This window comes from Dicentrarchus labrax, unplaced genomic scaffold, assembly GCF_905237075.1.
Source record: "Dicentrarchus labrax unplaced genomic scaffold, dlabrax2021, whole genome shotgun sequence".
In the NCBI taxonomy this organism is placed as follows: domain Eukaryota; kingdom Metazoa; phylum Chordata; class Actinopteri; family Moronidae; genus Dicentrarchus; species Dicentrarchus labrax.
Genome location: NW_026136724.1, coordinates 13960075 through 13975283, shown reverse-complemented (window position 1 = coordinate 13975283; position 15209 = coordinate 13960075). Strand labels below are relative to the sequence as shown.

At 40.4% G+C, this 15209-nt stretch overlaps 1 protein-coding gene across 3 annotated transcripts in view; it reads left to right on the top strand.

Annotated features, from left to right (window-relative positions):
- Positions 1-15209, top strand: part of atp2b1a (ATPase plasma membrane Ca2+ transporting 1a) — a 38105-nt gene that overhangs the window by 15029 nt on the left and 7867 nt on the right. For all 3 annotated transcript variants that reach the window (XM_051391949.1, XM_051391948.1, XM_051391950.1), the window contains exons 3-19: positions 3003-3200; positions 3510-3767; positions 3984-4109; positions 5550-5711; positions 6486-6524; positions 8539-8694; positions 8811-9025; positions 9349-9591; positions 9683-9924; positions 10520-10757; positions 12248-12427; positions 12513-12600; positions 12687-12793; positions 12956-13147; positions 13894-14107; positions 14227-14438; positions 14592-14699. In XM_051391949.1, the coding sequence (XP_051247909.1) occupies positions 3003-3200; positions 3510-3767; positions 3984-4109; positions 5550-5711; positions 6486-6524; positions 8539-8694; positions 8811-9025; positions 9349-9591; positions 9683-9924; positions 10520-10757; positions 12248-12427; positions 12513-12600; positions 12687-12793; positions 12956-13147; positions 13894-14107; positions 14227-14438; positions 14592-14699 (2978 nt within the window). The remainder of the gene's footprint in view (positions 1-3002; positions 3201-3509; positions 3768-3983; positions 4110-5549; positions 5712-6485; positions 6525-8538; positions 8695-8810; positions 9026-9348; positions 9592-9682; positions 9925-10519; positions 10758-12247; positions 12428-12512; positions 12601-12686; positions 12794-12955; positions 13148-13893; positions 14108-14226; positions 14439-14591; positions 14700-15209) is intronic.

Here is a 15209-nt window from a genome sequence, read left to right as displayed (position 1 = left end):
CTAATGACCCAAATATCCCAATTTTCTGTTGAAGTTTACTGTAATTAGGAAGACTGTTCAGAATTTCCTCCTTTGCTACATTTTTTTTTTTTAAACAAAGTGGGGTGGTATTTGCGTGAATCTTTACATATTTTCTTAGAACTAAGATTCAGTAACAGGCCACTGAACAGTGTGCTGGCACATCTTTACCTACACACAGTTATATGAAGACAGTAAAAAGAAAAAGCATGACCCCATTTCAACTCATCATTGTGACAGGCCCAAGTCTTACCTCGACCCCTCACTGCTGGATAAAATGACAGTACTTGGGGGTGGGGTCAGCTGAGGACAAGCATTCAAATGAAATGGTTAATGATTAGCTGCTTGACTTGAGACAGACTCTGGGTGCTAAAATGATGTGAAGGGCCAAGGCCAACCTATTTTCTGTTTGTGTGTCCAATGGAGGGACGACATGTTGATCGTCCTCTGTCACTTGTATTTATTGCTCTAATGCAAAGGGAAAATGTGCTGTAAAATTGGTTGGGGTATTAGCTGTCAGCATGTTTTCATTAGAGCCGTAGGGAATCAAAGCAGACGGTGAGAGACAGCCAGGGTGCAGCAACAGGCAGCTATGCAGGATAAACCCCATAGCCTTTTAATGTGCTGTGCTGATGAGTCATCGTCATTCTTCTCACCTCCGTTTTAGAAAGTATGTGTTAGTGTTAGGTTGTAATGTCAATTAAGAACGTACCTAGTGATAGAGGATTATTTTCTTCTTTAATGAAGTCGACCAAAACTTGTTTAAAGTGAGCAGTGGGCAGAAAGGCGATAGATGAAACAGAGGGGCCATGTTTTAATTAAAATTGGATCCAAACACATCATAGTACAAAACATGCACCTGTCTGCTTGACTTCCCATTTTAGGAATATTTAAGCAATTCATTCAGGAGTAGTGTAGTTCCATTGTCATCGATGTGATTTATTTTTGAACATTTTATTATGTTCATTGAGAATCAGCAGGGGCAGCGCAGTTTGGATTGATTGTAAATGCAATGCTTTGTTTAATTAAAGCATCTCAAATTATTTTGAGCTTAAAGGATAACTAATGAAGTAATCAGTCAGCAAACCGACAAAGAAAATATAACTCTGATTGTTGAATTGTTTAAGCTGTAGGTTGGACAAAACAGTCTTTAAGGACTGGATTGGAGAACGGTAATTTGGAAAAGAACAAAGGTTTACTCGTGCAAATTGTGGGAGAAGAAATAAAGGGAATACTCTTACCTTTGAATAAATACTGACTCCTAGAATTGACTTAAGAATCTGTTTTGGATTCTTGGATTGGATCACTTTAACACTGATTTAACAAACCTACTAAAAAAAAAACTATCAAAATGTTAAACTTAACAGTGTCTAAAAGTGGAAAGATGGGGAAAAAAATTTAATTTATTGTCTAGAAAATTTAAGAAATATGTAGATTACTCAAGTATTTCATGAATTATTTATTTCAGTGCTCTCAGATTACACCTTGTAGTAAAAGAAAATGTAACCAGGACAATGAGGCAGTGTGAAGATATTTAATTATCTGACAAGATGGCAGGAATGCTCAAAGTAAAGTTTGTATGATGAATGCTCAAATTCTACTAATTGTAGTAGCAACTAACGATTATTTTCATTATCTATTAATCTGCAGATCATTTTTCTCAGATAATTGTTTGTCAATATAATGTCAGAAAATAGTGAAAAATATCTATCAATGTATTCATATTGGTTGTTTTATTCTACAAACAGTCAAAAACCTAAAGATATTTAGTTGACTATCATATATGGCAAAGAAAAGTAGTACTATCTTTTCTGTTGATCGACTTATCCATTTAATCAGTTAAGCTGTTGCAGCTCTACCACCATCAGTGGTCTACTGTATGTTGACAACATTTCTTTGCATGTGAGACATAGAATTGTCTCATTTTCAAAAGAACAATGGACCTTACTCCCTATGCTGTTGTCACTGCACAGACTCATTATTCAAATGTGGTGTCATGATTTGCATTGTACCTCTAGTCTGTGTGTGTGTGTGCGTCTTTCTGTCCTCCTCTGTCTGTCCATACCTTGACCCTACTGATCCTTTTCCCTATTAAGACGCCGCTATTCCGAGTGCGGTTTCCCTTCAGCCATCGGTAGCCCCTCTCTTTATTAGCCTCAGTCCCTTGCACCCTCAACCCCTCATCCCCACCCTCCCCCATTTGCTTGTCAGTAGCAGTTTCACACAGTCTCTCTTCCCTGGCCCCCAATTCTGCGCCATCTCTTCTTTGCAACACACACACACACACAGCTCCATCCAGCCTGCCCTGCACAGCCACCCACACAGTCAGTCGGCATGAATAGAACTGAAAAACTGTCATGCATCATCAAATGTGCGAAGGCCCTTTTGAATATATGACTGTGCCTTGAATGTGGAGGCATTTGAATGGGCGGCTGCAGAATGCTCTCTGTGCACATGGATGAATGGGTCTCAGGCCAACCAGACGTGCAGTGTGTCAGAGAGATGACTCTATAACAGGACAGTAGTATTACATAGGCACCTGTGAGTCTAAAGCTGATTCAACCTCTCTAGTCAGTCAGGCATTGTATTAAAAAAGGCAGTTTACGGAATTAGATTTGACCTCTGTTCTCACATTCTCTTGCACGCCTGAAAGAGGTGAAAATGTTTGTCATGCCTGCAGAATGTGTCATTGTTGTCCGGTATTGTCCCCTACACAGTGTCCTGTCAAAAATGCTGATTCCTTTTGGGGATAATGTTTTTGGAGGCCCGGTGACGAGAGTACAGACGAGCTCTCCTCCTGTGAACTAAATTTCTGCAGCAATGCATCCATCTGTGCTCCAATTATGTGGCACACAATTAAGGCTTTTATTTTTGATGTGATTGTTTGATATTAACAACATACAACAATAAATTCCCAGATAGATTTGAATTGAAAATCTTTACAAATAAAATGCTTTTTGTCCTCTTTTTTTCCCCCTCCGCAGGTCTAAGTGGGCAGCCTGCAGACATCGAGAAGCGGAAAACAGTGTTTGGGGAAAATCTTATACCGCCCAAAAAGCCCAAAACTTTCTTACAGTTAGTGTGGGAGGCGCTACAGGATGTCACACTGATTATCCTAGAAGTGGCAGCCATAGTTTCACTAGGCCTTTCTTTTTATAAACCTCCAGATGCCGAAAGAGAAAGTAAGCAACACTTTTTCCAATCCTATATCCTTTTACTTTGTATTGATACATTTTACTGTTATAAATAGGCTGATGTGTACATGTTTGGGATGTTATTTGAATAGTTTGGGCCTGAATTATACTTTCTATGTTAAACAAATGTTAATTTATTTTATGGTAGAATCTAATACGATGCGCTTTTGGTGTTTTAGACTGCTACTATTTATTTGTTTCAATCCATGTATTGCATTGTGCCTGTATCATGGGATGATTTGTTAAGCTGGAGATAGAATGGGATAGTTTTTTAAATGTGCCCCTTTTCCTCTGCAGACTGTGGGAGGGCTGCTGGTGGTGTGGAGGATGAAAATGAATCGGAAGCGGGCTGGATCGAGGGTGCCGCCATTCTTCTGTCAGTTGTCTGTGTGGTGCTGGTGACAGCATTCAACGACTGGAGTAAAGAGAAGCAATTTAGGGGCCTCCAGAGTCGTATTGAGCAAGAGCAGAAATTTACTGTCGTCCGTGGAGGACAAGTTATCCAAATTCCTGTGGCTGAGATCGTGGTCGGTGACGTTGCACAAGTAAAATATGGTAAGAAGAGATTTTCATCTATGTAATTGAAGTTATTTAATTTAAGGGAAATGTGATTTTTGATTTGATATACATTTGTCAAGAATAATATAAGAATGATTAGGATAAATATCATGTTTTAATCCAAGATTCATTCAAAAATAATTGCACAGTTCAAGTTTTTTTGTCCACATTAAAGACGTGTTTTGTCTGTGTGTTTTTTTTTTTTTTTTTCAGGTGACCTTTTGCCTGCCGACGGAGTCCTCATCCAAGGCAACGATCTGAAGATCGATGAGAGCTCACTCACGGGAGAGTCGGACCATGTCAAGAAAACACAAGAAAAAGATCCAATGCTGTTATCAGGTAACATGAAGCCTCAATTTTGTTTTATTTTTCAAAAGCTCTCCCCTCGCTGGTTGTTACCAGAATATGGTGATGGTTGTGATTTTTGACAGTTTGATTGAAAACGTAACTTGGACTGTTATTTGCTGGACACCTTAAAATGCTGTTAAAAATGATCTATAATGCTTATAGACGTCCGAAGATAATGTGTATGGTATTATTTACATTTATTCAGCTCAGTCAGTTTTTCAAAGTCTGCCTTAATGTGAGTTTAGTTAGTTTTTACAGACATTTAAACATCCTAAATGTTCATCTTCACAACAGTGTTTAGAATTTAATTTACACCAATAATCTTTATACAGTCAAAGACAAAGATTTGACTTAAATCAGCTAAGAATTTGTAGATAAGTTTTGATTATCCCCAAATGAGCCATTGCAGCTACAGTTTGAAAATAAAAGAATTTATCAGTATGGTACACAAATCCTGTTTTGAGGATAATTTGCCTATGCTTTGAAAGAATTTCTCTGTGGAGTCAGTGTTGTGATGTTAATTTGCATGGCTTTAGTGACAAACTGGATTAGAAATTGAAAGTGAATTGGTGTCCCTATCCTGCTGCTCAGTGTAATCAATTATCTGTCATCCAACACTCCCCAGATATAAAGCTGGAATAGTTTCAGTTTTGCTCCAGTTGTCCACTCCATGTCCACAAAGCCCCTTCAACACTGTGTTTGCGCTGTCTGATAGCTTTGTCTTCACAAAGCTATCTGACCGCTAGCTTTGTAGGGATTCTGGAGAAATACTTCTTGTTTAGTTCATCTGGCTCGCTACTGGCACAGAGAGAGGAGTGTACTCTGTATGTGCGTGTGTACACATTGCTCCACCACTGCTTTTTGATTTCCCTTAGCACAGGCTGTATCCCTTCAGCCATCCTTCTCACGAAAGAAAGGAAAGCATCCTCTGGAGACCCAGAGGATGAGAGATTAGACTCTGGAGAAACCATGTTGTAGCCTCTCAGATTTCCATTAATTCACCCGGACTGACAATTGGCTTTTGATTAAAGGCTGTTGATTAAAGCTTTGGAGGCTATTTGCATCCGTGACTGTGTTTCTGTCTCTTTTTACTTGCAAGTGCACCATTCCCTTTCGTATTTATTGCCTCCATTTGAAAACCTGCATTTATTTTCTCCTTGTGTGTAGCTGAACATGCCAATTGAAAGCCTGGTTAAACCACCTCCTCAGTAAGCAAAGGAATCTAACTCAACATTTAGTCTGAACCAAAATGAAAAAGTCAAAGAATTAGTGAGAAATATATATTTGGTCAGGGTTAAAGCTCTTGCCAAAGTATAAACGGAAACATGGTATAAGTAATCTTGGAAAACATATAATTTAGTCAGATACTGTACATGCCCTTTTCCTGCCTTCCTCATTGACTGACGTTTTATTTTCCTCCTCTGTCCAAAGGCACCCATGTAATGGAAGGCTCAGGGAAAATGCTGGTCACTGCTGTGGGTGTCAACTCTCAAACTGGAATTATCTTCACTTTACTCGGGAGTGCAGAGGATGATGACGAAGACGAAGAGGAAAAGAAAAAAGAAAAGGAGGAGAAGAAGAAACAGAGAAAAAGTTAGTATGCTCACTATTTATTACCCAGCAGGTGGACATGTTTGCATTTCCATTTTTTACCACCAGTTTTGCATCTCACAGAAAGATGCCATCATCTTCCATTGAGATTTTTTTTTATATATTAAAAGCAGAGATGGCTGAGCCTGTGCAGAAAAGTGTAGTTGACTTGGTATTGCATGCATGCTAATTTGAATACTTACTGTACGGAAGTTGGGCAGCTCTTTTGGAGGTCAGCAGCAGATTCAAGCTCCAGGGCTGAGCTGTAGGATTTTGTCAAGTTACTTTTGGATAGGACTGCAGCTAACACTTTTTTTCATTATCGATTAACCTGCTGAATATATTCCCAATTAATCCTGTAGTCTATAAAATGTCAGGAAAAAAAAAATCTCTTGAAAGTTTTCCGCACCACATGTCTTGCTTTGTCCGACTGATGGTCCAAAACCCAAAGGTATTCAGTTTACTATCGCCAAAGGCAAAAAATCCCATCAATTTGTGAAGCTGAAACCAGCAGATGTTTGGTATTTTTGCTTAAAAAATTACATTGGCAAGCATTTGTTTCATAATCAAAATAGTTATGACTTATTCATTCATCAACTAATCTTTGCAGATTCTGCTTTTTTAGATTTGAATCTGAGACTAGGAATGGTTGGGCTAACTCTTGTATAAAGAGAATATCTTTAAATGTCATAAAAGTGAAGAATTGACATAATTATATGCATAATATACATACATACATATGGAGTTCTACTTACTCCATGGTGTATTTTTCCACAGACAAGAAGCAGGATGCATCTGTGGAAAATCGAAAGAAAGGTACACGCATGCACGCACGCACGCACACACACACACACACAGTCAATCGGTATCAGTGTCTTCCTCCCGAGTTAACAGCATTGGATGTAGGTTAGTCTCAAATTGTTAATAATTGCCTGCAGTGGTTTTATGCAAGTAATGAGGAGCTGCATATTTTTACATGACCCCATGTCAGTGTATACTTAGTACTAGCTGTTCTTGCCTTTCCATTGTACTGTCTAGCCCTCCCTTCTGTCTCTATCTCCTCTTTTCTCGTCCTTCCCTGGCACATTGCGCTTTGAGCAGCAGGTGCTACTGAATCCAGTTATAGCGATTAGTGGTGAGGAGATTAAAGCCATGCAACAATTCTGGGGCCAGAACATCTGCTTTCCCACCCATCTCTCTCCCTGACTCTCCCTCAGGCCCCCACAATTTGATTTCTATTGATGTCCCAATCTGAACTATTCAGAGTCAAACTGTAAGACTTGCACTGGTGCAATTTCAGACTGACAACAAATGATAATGAGGCTGTTTAGTGGTAACTCAGCCAGCTAGCCAGGCCTTTAGTCCTGCTGGGACACTATGATCAGTAGTGCTTGGGTCTGTGACCACAACCCTGGCGCTAGTCCCTGGTGCACAGATTCCCTCTGCCTGCCAGGAATCAACAGTAATCCTTTAGACTGAGATTACACAGGCCATGTAAGTGCAGAACAAGCCACAGTCCACAGCAGCTGCAGTAGCCCAGCGTTAATGCCACCCCTCTTCCTGCTACATACATTCATACAAAAAACAATGCTACTGTCACTACTGTAGTAAATGGAGCTTTTGGCCTTGACAAATTAGACGTTGGCTGCCTGTGCTTATAAAAAGCAAGACTGCAGAAATTACACAAGACAAATAGTGCATGGTAAGAATATCAGCTAAAATGACCGTAAGTGAGAGATGGAAAAGATGTGTCAGTTATCCTGTAGCAGCAGTAGAATCAGTGCCCGGCAGAGCTAATGATTTTATCGTGGTGAGTGACACGACAGAGACCAGCCCCTGCTGGCCAGCCGGCTGCTTCTCCTCCCTCCTTTGCCATTAGAGGCTTTGCCGTCTCCAAGGTTACCTGGTTAGATGTGGGTTTGGGATTCCCGTCAGTTCTGCACGCAAGGGAGGGGGGTCCTGAGGGATGTTGAGGAAGCGATGAAAGAGATTTATGGGAATTTAACTGGCAACAGCCACTGTGGTTGCTGTCGAAGGAGGAGGTGATTCCTCAGACACATCCTAATGCTACTAGCTAGTTAACCTGTTCTTTAAATCTCTAGGTGGGAGTATGGTAATTACACTTCCAAATCTTTTAGCTAATTACTGTGCAGTCAGATCACTGCACACATAATTACAGTGACATTTCCCAAGTTTCATGGATAAAAGGGAAGCAAAATAATGCAAGATTCTGAGTGATTTGACATCTCTTCTCTTCTTGTCACTGTCACCGTTCATTTAATGTGCTCCTTTGCACAGTATATTTGTCATTCCGTTTTGAAGAAACTTGCTGTGACCTGTTACCTGCTAAATCAGATTACCGATCCCGAAAAATCTAGTCCGAACCTGTTGATCTACTTGTTGTTCTTAACACAACCCCTGACAGAAAATATAGAAAATGGCAATATTAATGGTGAAATTACTTAAAAATAAATACAACAAAATACAGTTTGTTTGTTGTTTGACCACATACAGTTTATTCATTCACTAGTGTAACAGAAACGTTATGTCAGCCCTTGCAAATGTAAGCAAATAGGCTAATCTAAATAGGCTCCATTTGGCACCGATTGAATGCAGCTCCTGTGTGTTCTTTGCATTAGGCTGATTTGTTACAACTGCAAGACTGGTTTGATCATAAATCCTTTTCATTTCAGACCAGTTCTCTTTTCTGCTTTGTAAAAAAAAAAGTATAACTTTTTGTGCATTGAATCTGTGTGCGTTCGTTCATATCTAACTAAAATGTAATGGCCAATACTTTTAAATATCACTTTTTCCTTGTTCTTTGCTGCAGCTAAGGCACAGGATGGTGCTGCAATGGAAATGCAGCCTCTGAACAGTGATGAAGGAGCTGATGCAGAGGAGAAGAAGAAATCCAACCTGCCAAAGAAAGAAAAGTCTGTTCTCCAGGGCAAACTGACCAAACTAGCTGTACAGATTGGCAAAGCGGGTGAGTCTTGATTCTGGCTGAGCTGAATGTTGCAGATAGTAAAACACAAATTTTATGTGCTTGTACTCCTGTATCCTCTCATTCACTGCAATTTTATTGTTCCTCGTTCCCCTCAGGACTGGTCATGTCAGCCATCACTGTTATTATCCTGGTGGTGCTGTTTGTAGTAGACACCTTCTGGATCCAGGGTCTGTCCTGGGTCAAGGAATGCACACCCATTTACATTCAGTTCTTTGTGAAATTCTTCATCATTGGCGTCACTGTTCTGGTGGTTGCTGTTCCTGAGGGCCTGCCACTTGCTGTAACAATCTCTCTGGCATACTCCGTTAAGGTAAAGTCCTCCTAGCCAATTGACCTGTGCCCAGTTTTGACCAGCTTACACTTTAGCCTATTAAAACTAGCAGGCCAGGATGTTAAGACAAGGAGACTTTGCTAACTGATACCCTAAAGCCAAGCTATGACCCCATGTGCTGAAGTTGTTAGCCAAACCGAGGGCTTTGTCCAGTCAAGGAGCTATTAATTTAAATCTTTACACACATTTCTTTGGCATACAAGTAAAAATTGTGTTTAGGACTAAAAACTCTTAAATTTCTGCTTGCTCAAACTGAATTTAGTGGTGTTTAATCATTTGAATATTGTTTTATCTCCCAATAGAAAATGATGAAAGACAACAATCTGGTGCGTCACTTGGATGCCTGTGAGACTATGGGAAATGCTACTGCCATCTGCTCTGACAAGACTGGTACGCTCACCATGAACCGCATGACTGTGGTGCAGGCCTTCGTCGCTGAAAAGCACTACAAGAAGGTCCCTGAACCGGAGAACATCCCCTCCTCCATTTTAGACATCTTGATTCTTGGCATTGCAGTCAATTGCGCCTACACTACTAAGATCATGGTAGGCCTAAGAAAAGCAATGTGGCTCTATATTACACTATGTATCACCACGAATATTGCCTTAATTACTGTGTTCCCACCTTTTTCTTCAGCCTCCAGAGAAAGAAGGGGGCCTGCCGCGGCAGGTAGGCAACAAGACCGAATGTGCCTTGCTTGGCTTTTCTAATGACCTGAAGCGTGACTACCAGGCTATTCGCACCGAGATCCCCGAAGAGAAATTATACAAAGTCTACACCTTCAACTCAGTCCGCAAGTCTATGAGCACTGTGTTGAAGATGGCTGATGGCAGCTACCGTATGTTCAGCAAAGGGGCCTCGGAAATTCTCCTAAAAAAGTAAGAAAACGATTTTATTATATTGGGTTGTATGGTTTATCTTTTATATCTGTGTTTCTCTTACACTGACGAGACACGGACTGATGTATGACATTGGATCAGTTCTGTTCACATACATTATTCTACTCAATAAAATGTTATACCATAGAATTTTTACATGTTCCAGCTGGCCAGACTTTGCAGTAAATGATATTTGTAATGGTTTAAGCAGCTAAGAAGTTCAAGTGCATCCCACCCAAGCCCCTTATTTTGCGACTTAAAAACAGTCGCTGAGAAAATGAGCCGGTAACAACTCTGTAAGCCTCTTAACCAAGCAGGCTTCTTTTTAACCCACAGAGGGCTTAGTGTGACTTCTTACTACTGCAGCTCACCATTCAGAACACTTTGTCTTCTCCTCTGGCCTTTACCCTTTATCTCATCTAAATTATTTTTTCCATTAATGTCTCTGTACCTCTTTCTCCTTGTTCAGCCACATTGCTCAACTACATCTCTCTTAATACCTTACTCTGGATATTTTGCCCGCCTGCAATCTTCCCTTTTTTTTGTTGTACCCTCTTCTCTACACTTGTATATTAATACATCCTCTTTTCACCAGGTGTTCTAAAATCATGACGGCAAATGGTGAGTCCAAGGTGTTTCGCCCACGAGACAGAGATGACATGGTTAAGAAAGTGATCGAGCCCATGGCCTCAGAGGGCCTGAGGACCATCTGCCTTGCATACAGAGATTTCCCTGCCTCTGAGGGTGAGCCTGACTGGGACAGCGAAAATGATATCCTCACCGGACTAACCTGCCTGTCTGTGGTGGGCATTGAAGACCCCGTGAGACCCGAGGTTAGTGGCTACACATGCAAGGATGCACGTCAGCATGAGGTTACATCAAGGTTGATGTTTTAATTGAAAAAGCAATAGAGAACTTTAATTTAATTGAGAAATTGCTTGTGGCTTTACTGAAAATGCGTCAATATCGGGATTCTGATTTTACAGATGCCAATGCTATTATTAACAAAACTCTTCAGATGGTGTCTATGAGATGGCATCCAGCACTGAAGATAGAAAATGGTGGAATTGGCAGCTCTTTCAGCTGCGCAATTTGCAAAGTCAAGCATCTCCCTGTTGGTTTTATCAACTCCATGTGTTGAGTCAGCATCTGCTAAAAACTAGAAGTTTGTATATTGTGTAGTCTGACCATGTCAGAAGGCCAAAGTGTTTATACCTGTACCTGATCCGAAGAGCCACACTTGAAGGCAGGGTGAAAGCTGGCTGTCATACATTTAAATATGTGGATAATGGGCAGATTTTCAGACAGTCTCTCCTGGAAGACATTCATAGTGTTGCACCCGGTGACAGAAATAGTTGTTATAAGAATAAAAAAAGAGAGCTAGAGAGAGGAGTTCAAAGCCTGTCTCTCTTCTCACCTCTACACAGCTGGCCAATCATGGTGTGAAAAGGGTGTGAATGTTGGATTTTAGGTTTTGGGAAGTTACAGAAATATTCATTCACAGCCTCCCTATTCCAATGTTGGAAAGGTGTGGGAGGAAGGGGGTTTCCTGAATCTATTCTGAAGCATTTCTGAAGGAGAATACTGGCAGCTTAAGGCTTAGCTCACTATACTGGACTGTTTGGCACCAAGGACTTCTGAGTAAAGCAAGAAAATTAAATGATTAGATGCTGTGTCAGCCATTTTTCACTACACTGCAACAGCAGGGCCAGCCCTGAAGTCTGTGACTGAGTAACTGAGTAATGAAGTTAAACCATTGGTCGGCCGAATGCTGCAATTTCCTATATCCTTTTCAAATTAAAATCCCTCCACCCCCCATGTACTCGGTTTTGACTTAGTCTTGTCAAACATTAGGAGTGGCTCCACTTTGGTGTAAGCACCACGTACTGAACCAGTACAGCAATTTTGATATTTGAGGAAGTGGTTCCACAATCGGACAAGTAAATGATGATGATCAACTTTCTTCTTCAGTCGCTCATTTATTTTGGCTATTTGCTGTTTTGTGCTGGGCAGGTAGCATATACTCAACTTCTCAACAACTGCCTGTAGTTTGTAAGGGGCTTGATAAGAGCAGTAATACTCAACCGTGAAGTCTGTATATAAATCTAAACCTGAATAAAACCTAAACAAGGAGATAAAAAACTGCTTAGAGCTGCAGAATTTGACATTACTAATGACCACTTAACAAAACAGGGAATGATTATATTCAGTATTGAACTACAAAAGTATAGCTACAGAACTTTCATTTAATTAATTTATTAACTGTTATATGCAAAAATACCCTGCATTTCCTCCTTCATTGTGTTTCCGCTTTTCCCTTCAGGTCCCAGACGCTATCAGGAAATGCCAGCGTGCCGGCATTACAGTGCGGATGGTGACTGGGGACAACATCAACACAGCTCGAGCCATTGCCACAAAGTGTGGCATTCTACTGCCCGGAGATGACTTCATCTGCCTGGAGGGCAAAGAGTTCAACCGAAGGATACGCAATGAAAAAGGAGAGGTGGGCTACAGCAAAATACTGTACCTCAGAGACTGTTGAAAATGTACTGTTGGGATTCTATTAGGGTTTTGTCTCATGTTTCTAGATTGAACAAGAGCGCATTGACAAGATCTGGCCCAAACTACGAGTACTGGCTCGCTCCTCCCCCACAGACAAGCACACCTTAGTGAAAGGTAGTTCTGTTTTTCTGGTTTGGAATAACCGTGTGAAAAAATATTTTGTCACTTTGGCCTCAAGGTTTCATGTTTTACTTTTCTAGGTATTATTGACAGCACAGTGTTAGAACAGAGACAAGTAGTAGCAGTGACAGGAGATGGTACCAACGATGGTCCTGCCTTGAAGAAAGCTGATGTTGGCTTTGCTATGGTGAGTTTTCTCCATGTTTACTATCTTTAACTAGAATAGAGGCCCAGTCAATAAATGGGTCATTTTTATACCCACAAAACATTTTGTGCTTTTTTTTTGGGTTAAATATGTTGTGATTAGATGCAGACAGATTCTTGATCATCTTTTTTTTTTTATCTCCAGGGTATTGCCGGCACAGATGTAGCCAAAGAGGCATCTGACATCATTCTGACCGATGACAATTTTTCCAGCATCGTCAAAGCTGTCATGTGGGGACGCAACGTCTACGACAGCATCTCTAAGTTCCTCCAGTTTCAGCTCACTGTCAATGTGGTTGCTGTCATCGTAGCATTTACAGGAGCCTGCATCACACAGGTCAGTACCTGCAGAGTCTGTTTCACGTTGATTTAAAAAATCGGTCTTCAGTGTGAAGGTGGTTAACCTGTGAAAAGTTTTGTTCACTAGTTCACACTTTGACTCAACAGCAATGGAATTGGTACAGGTGGCAGCCAGAGACTGAAATAACGAAAGCTTTATCTCAAATCCCTGTTTTCCACAGGGTCTGAAACAGATATCACTTTGAAAATATAGAAACATGCTGTGCACTTTCATACATTTGTAATCTGTAATCTATTTCTAAAGAGGCCTATTCATTAAATTTCCTCATGCATTAGAAATTATAAACACCTGTGAAATTACTTGATCTTTTAATTTTAATGTTAATTTTTAGTTTTGTTGTCTTCTTGAGCTCTGTTCTGCAGCCTAATGCTGTGATTTAAGTGCCTTATTTTGTGCCAAAATTTAAAAAATTTAAAAATTCAATGTATTTCTCAGACACAATTGTCTTTCCATAGAAATCGTATCCTGTAAACATAACCTGTTTATTTTCTTTAAACCATTTGCACGTGTGTACAGCTGTCAGTCTTAGGCCCTAAATCCACATTTCCATTTCCACATGCAAATAGGTGCAGTTTGTTTTGGTCAGATGAAATATCGCTAATATATGCTCTGAATGTCCTTGATGTTTGAGATAGTACCGTATATGTGATAGTAATGTGAGTCTTGTAGGTGGGTTATTTTTTCCCTTTTCAACCTAATTCGGTGCCCCTCTCTACCTCTAGGACTCTCCACTGAAAGCAGTGCAGATGTTATGGGTCAACCTCATCATGGACACCTTTGCTTCACTAGCCCTGGCCACTGAGCCCCCCACAGAAGCGCTGCTGCTAAGGAAGCCATACGGCCGCAACAAGCCTCTCATCTCCCGTACCATGATGAAGAACATCCTGGGCCAAGGAGTGTACCAGCTAATTATCATCTTTACTCTTCTCTTTGCCGGTAAGAAGTTCTACTGGGTGTAATTCTTCATGTACGTAGAGCAAGTGGACCTTTTTGTGTGTGTTTCTCTGATAAATCATCCTTTTATTTTAACACATTTTCTCTGACTGTTCCTGTAGGAGAGAAATTGTTTGACATTGACAGTGGCAGGAATACACCCCTCCATGCCCCACCTTCTGAACACTACACCATTGTCTTCAATACCTTCGTATTGATGCAGCTTTTCAACGAGATCAATGCCCGCAAGATCCATGGTGAAAGGAATGTCTTTGAAGGCATCTTCAACAACCTTATCTTCTGTAGTATTGTCTTTGGTACCTTCATTATTCAGGTAAAGTAGACTGGGAACTTCTGTGGGTTTTTGCGATTGTGCTCCATGACATTTACATGTAAAAAGATGATCAGTCCCTTGAGGATTGCAACCTGCAAATGTTAAATCTAAATGTTTGCTCTCTAATTAATTCCTCTCTTCCTGCTCCTCTAGATCGTCATAGTGCAGTTCGGAGGGAAGCCATTCAGCTGCGTGTCTCTGACAATCGACCAGTGGCTATGGTGCACGTTCTTAGGCTTTGGCTCTCTGCTATGGGGACAGGTATGATCTGACTATAATGCAGCTGAGCTTCACCTTGAGTTGGCCAGATAGAGAAATATGGTAGGACAGCACCCCCCTGTGTTGGAGTTGGCTTAGTGGGTGTCTAATGGTGTCAAAGAGGCATAACAGTACAGTATGTTCTACTGCTGTGAAGAGCTGATTAAACTCCCAAACTCAAAATGAAAATTAAGTAAATGTTGAGAAAATCGGATGGTGTACAATAAATACCTTTTAGTCAAGCTTACATTTTTATATAACTACCTTCTACAAAGAATCTTTCTTTATTTTTCCCGTGAACAAAACTAATAGATATTTTTGTATCAGTGCTTTCTTTATTAGAATTCTGAACAATTTCTTCGTAATTATATATGTATAATATATAATTAACTACTGTGGAGTATATTATTCAAGTTTGTTAGCCATATTAGTAATCGTCTCTTTGTGATTTCTGGGAGATTGAGGGTTCCTCACCACTGTTGCTGACAATGGCAGAGTCGTAATGAATGTTTG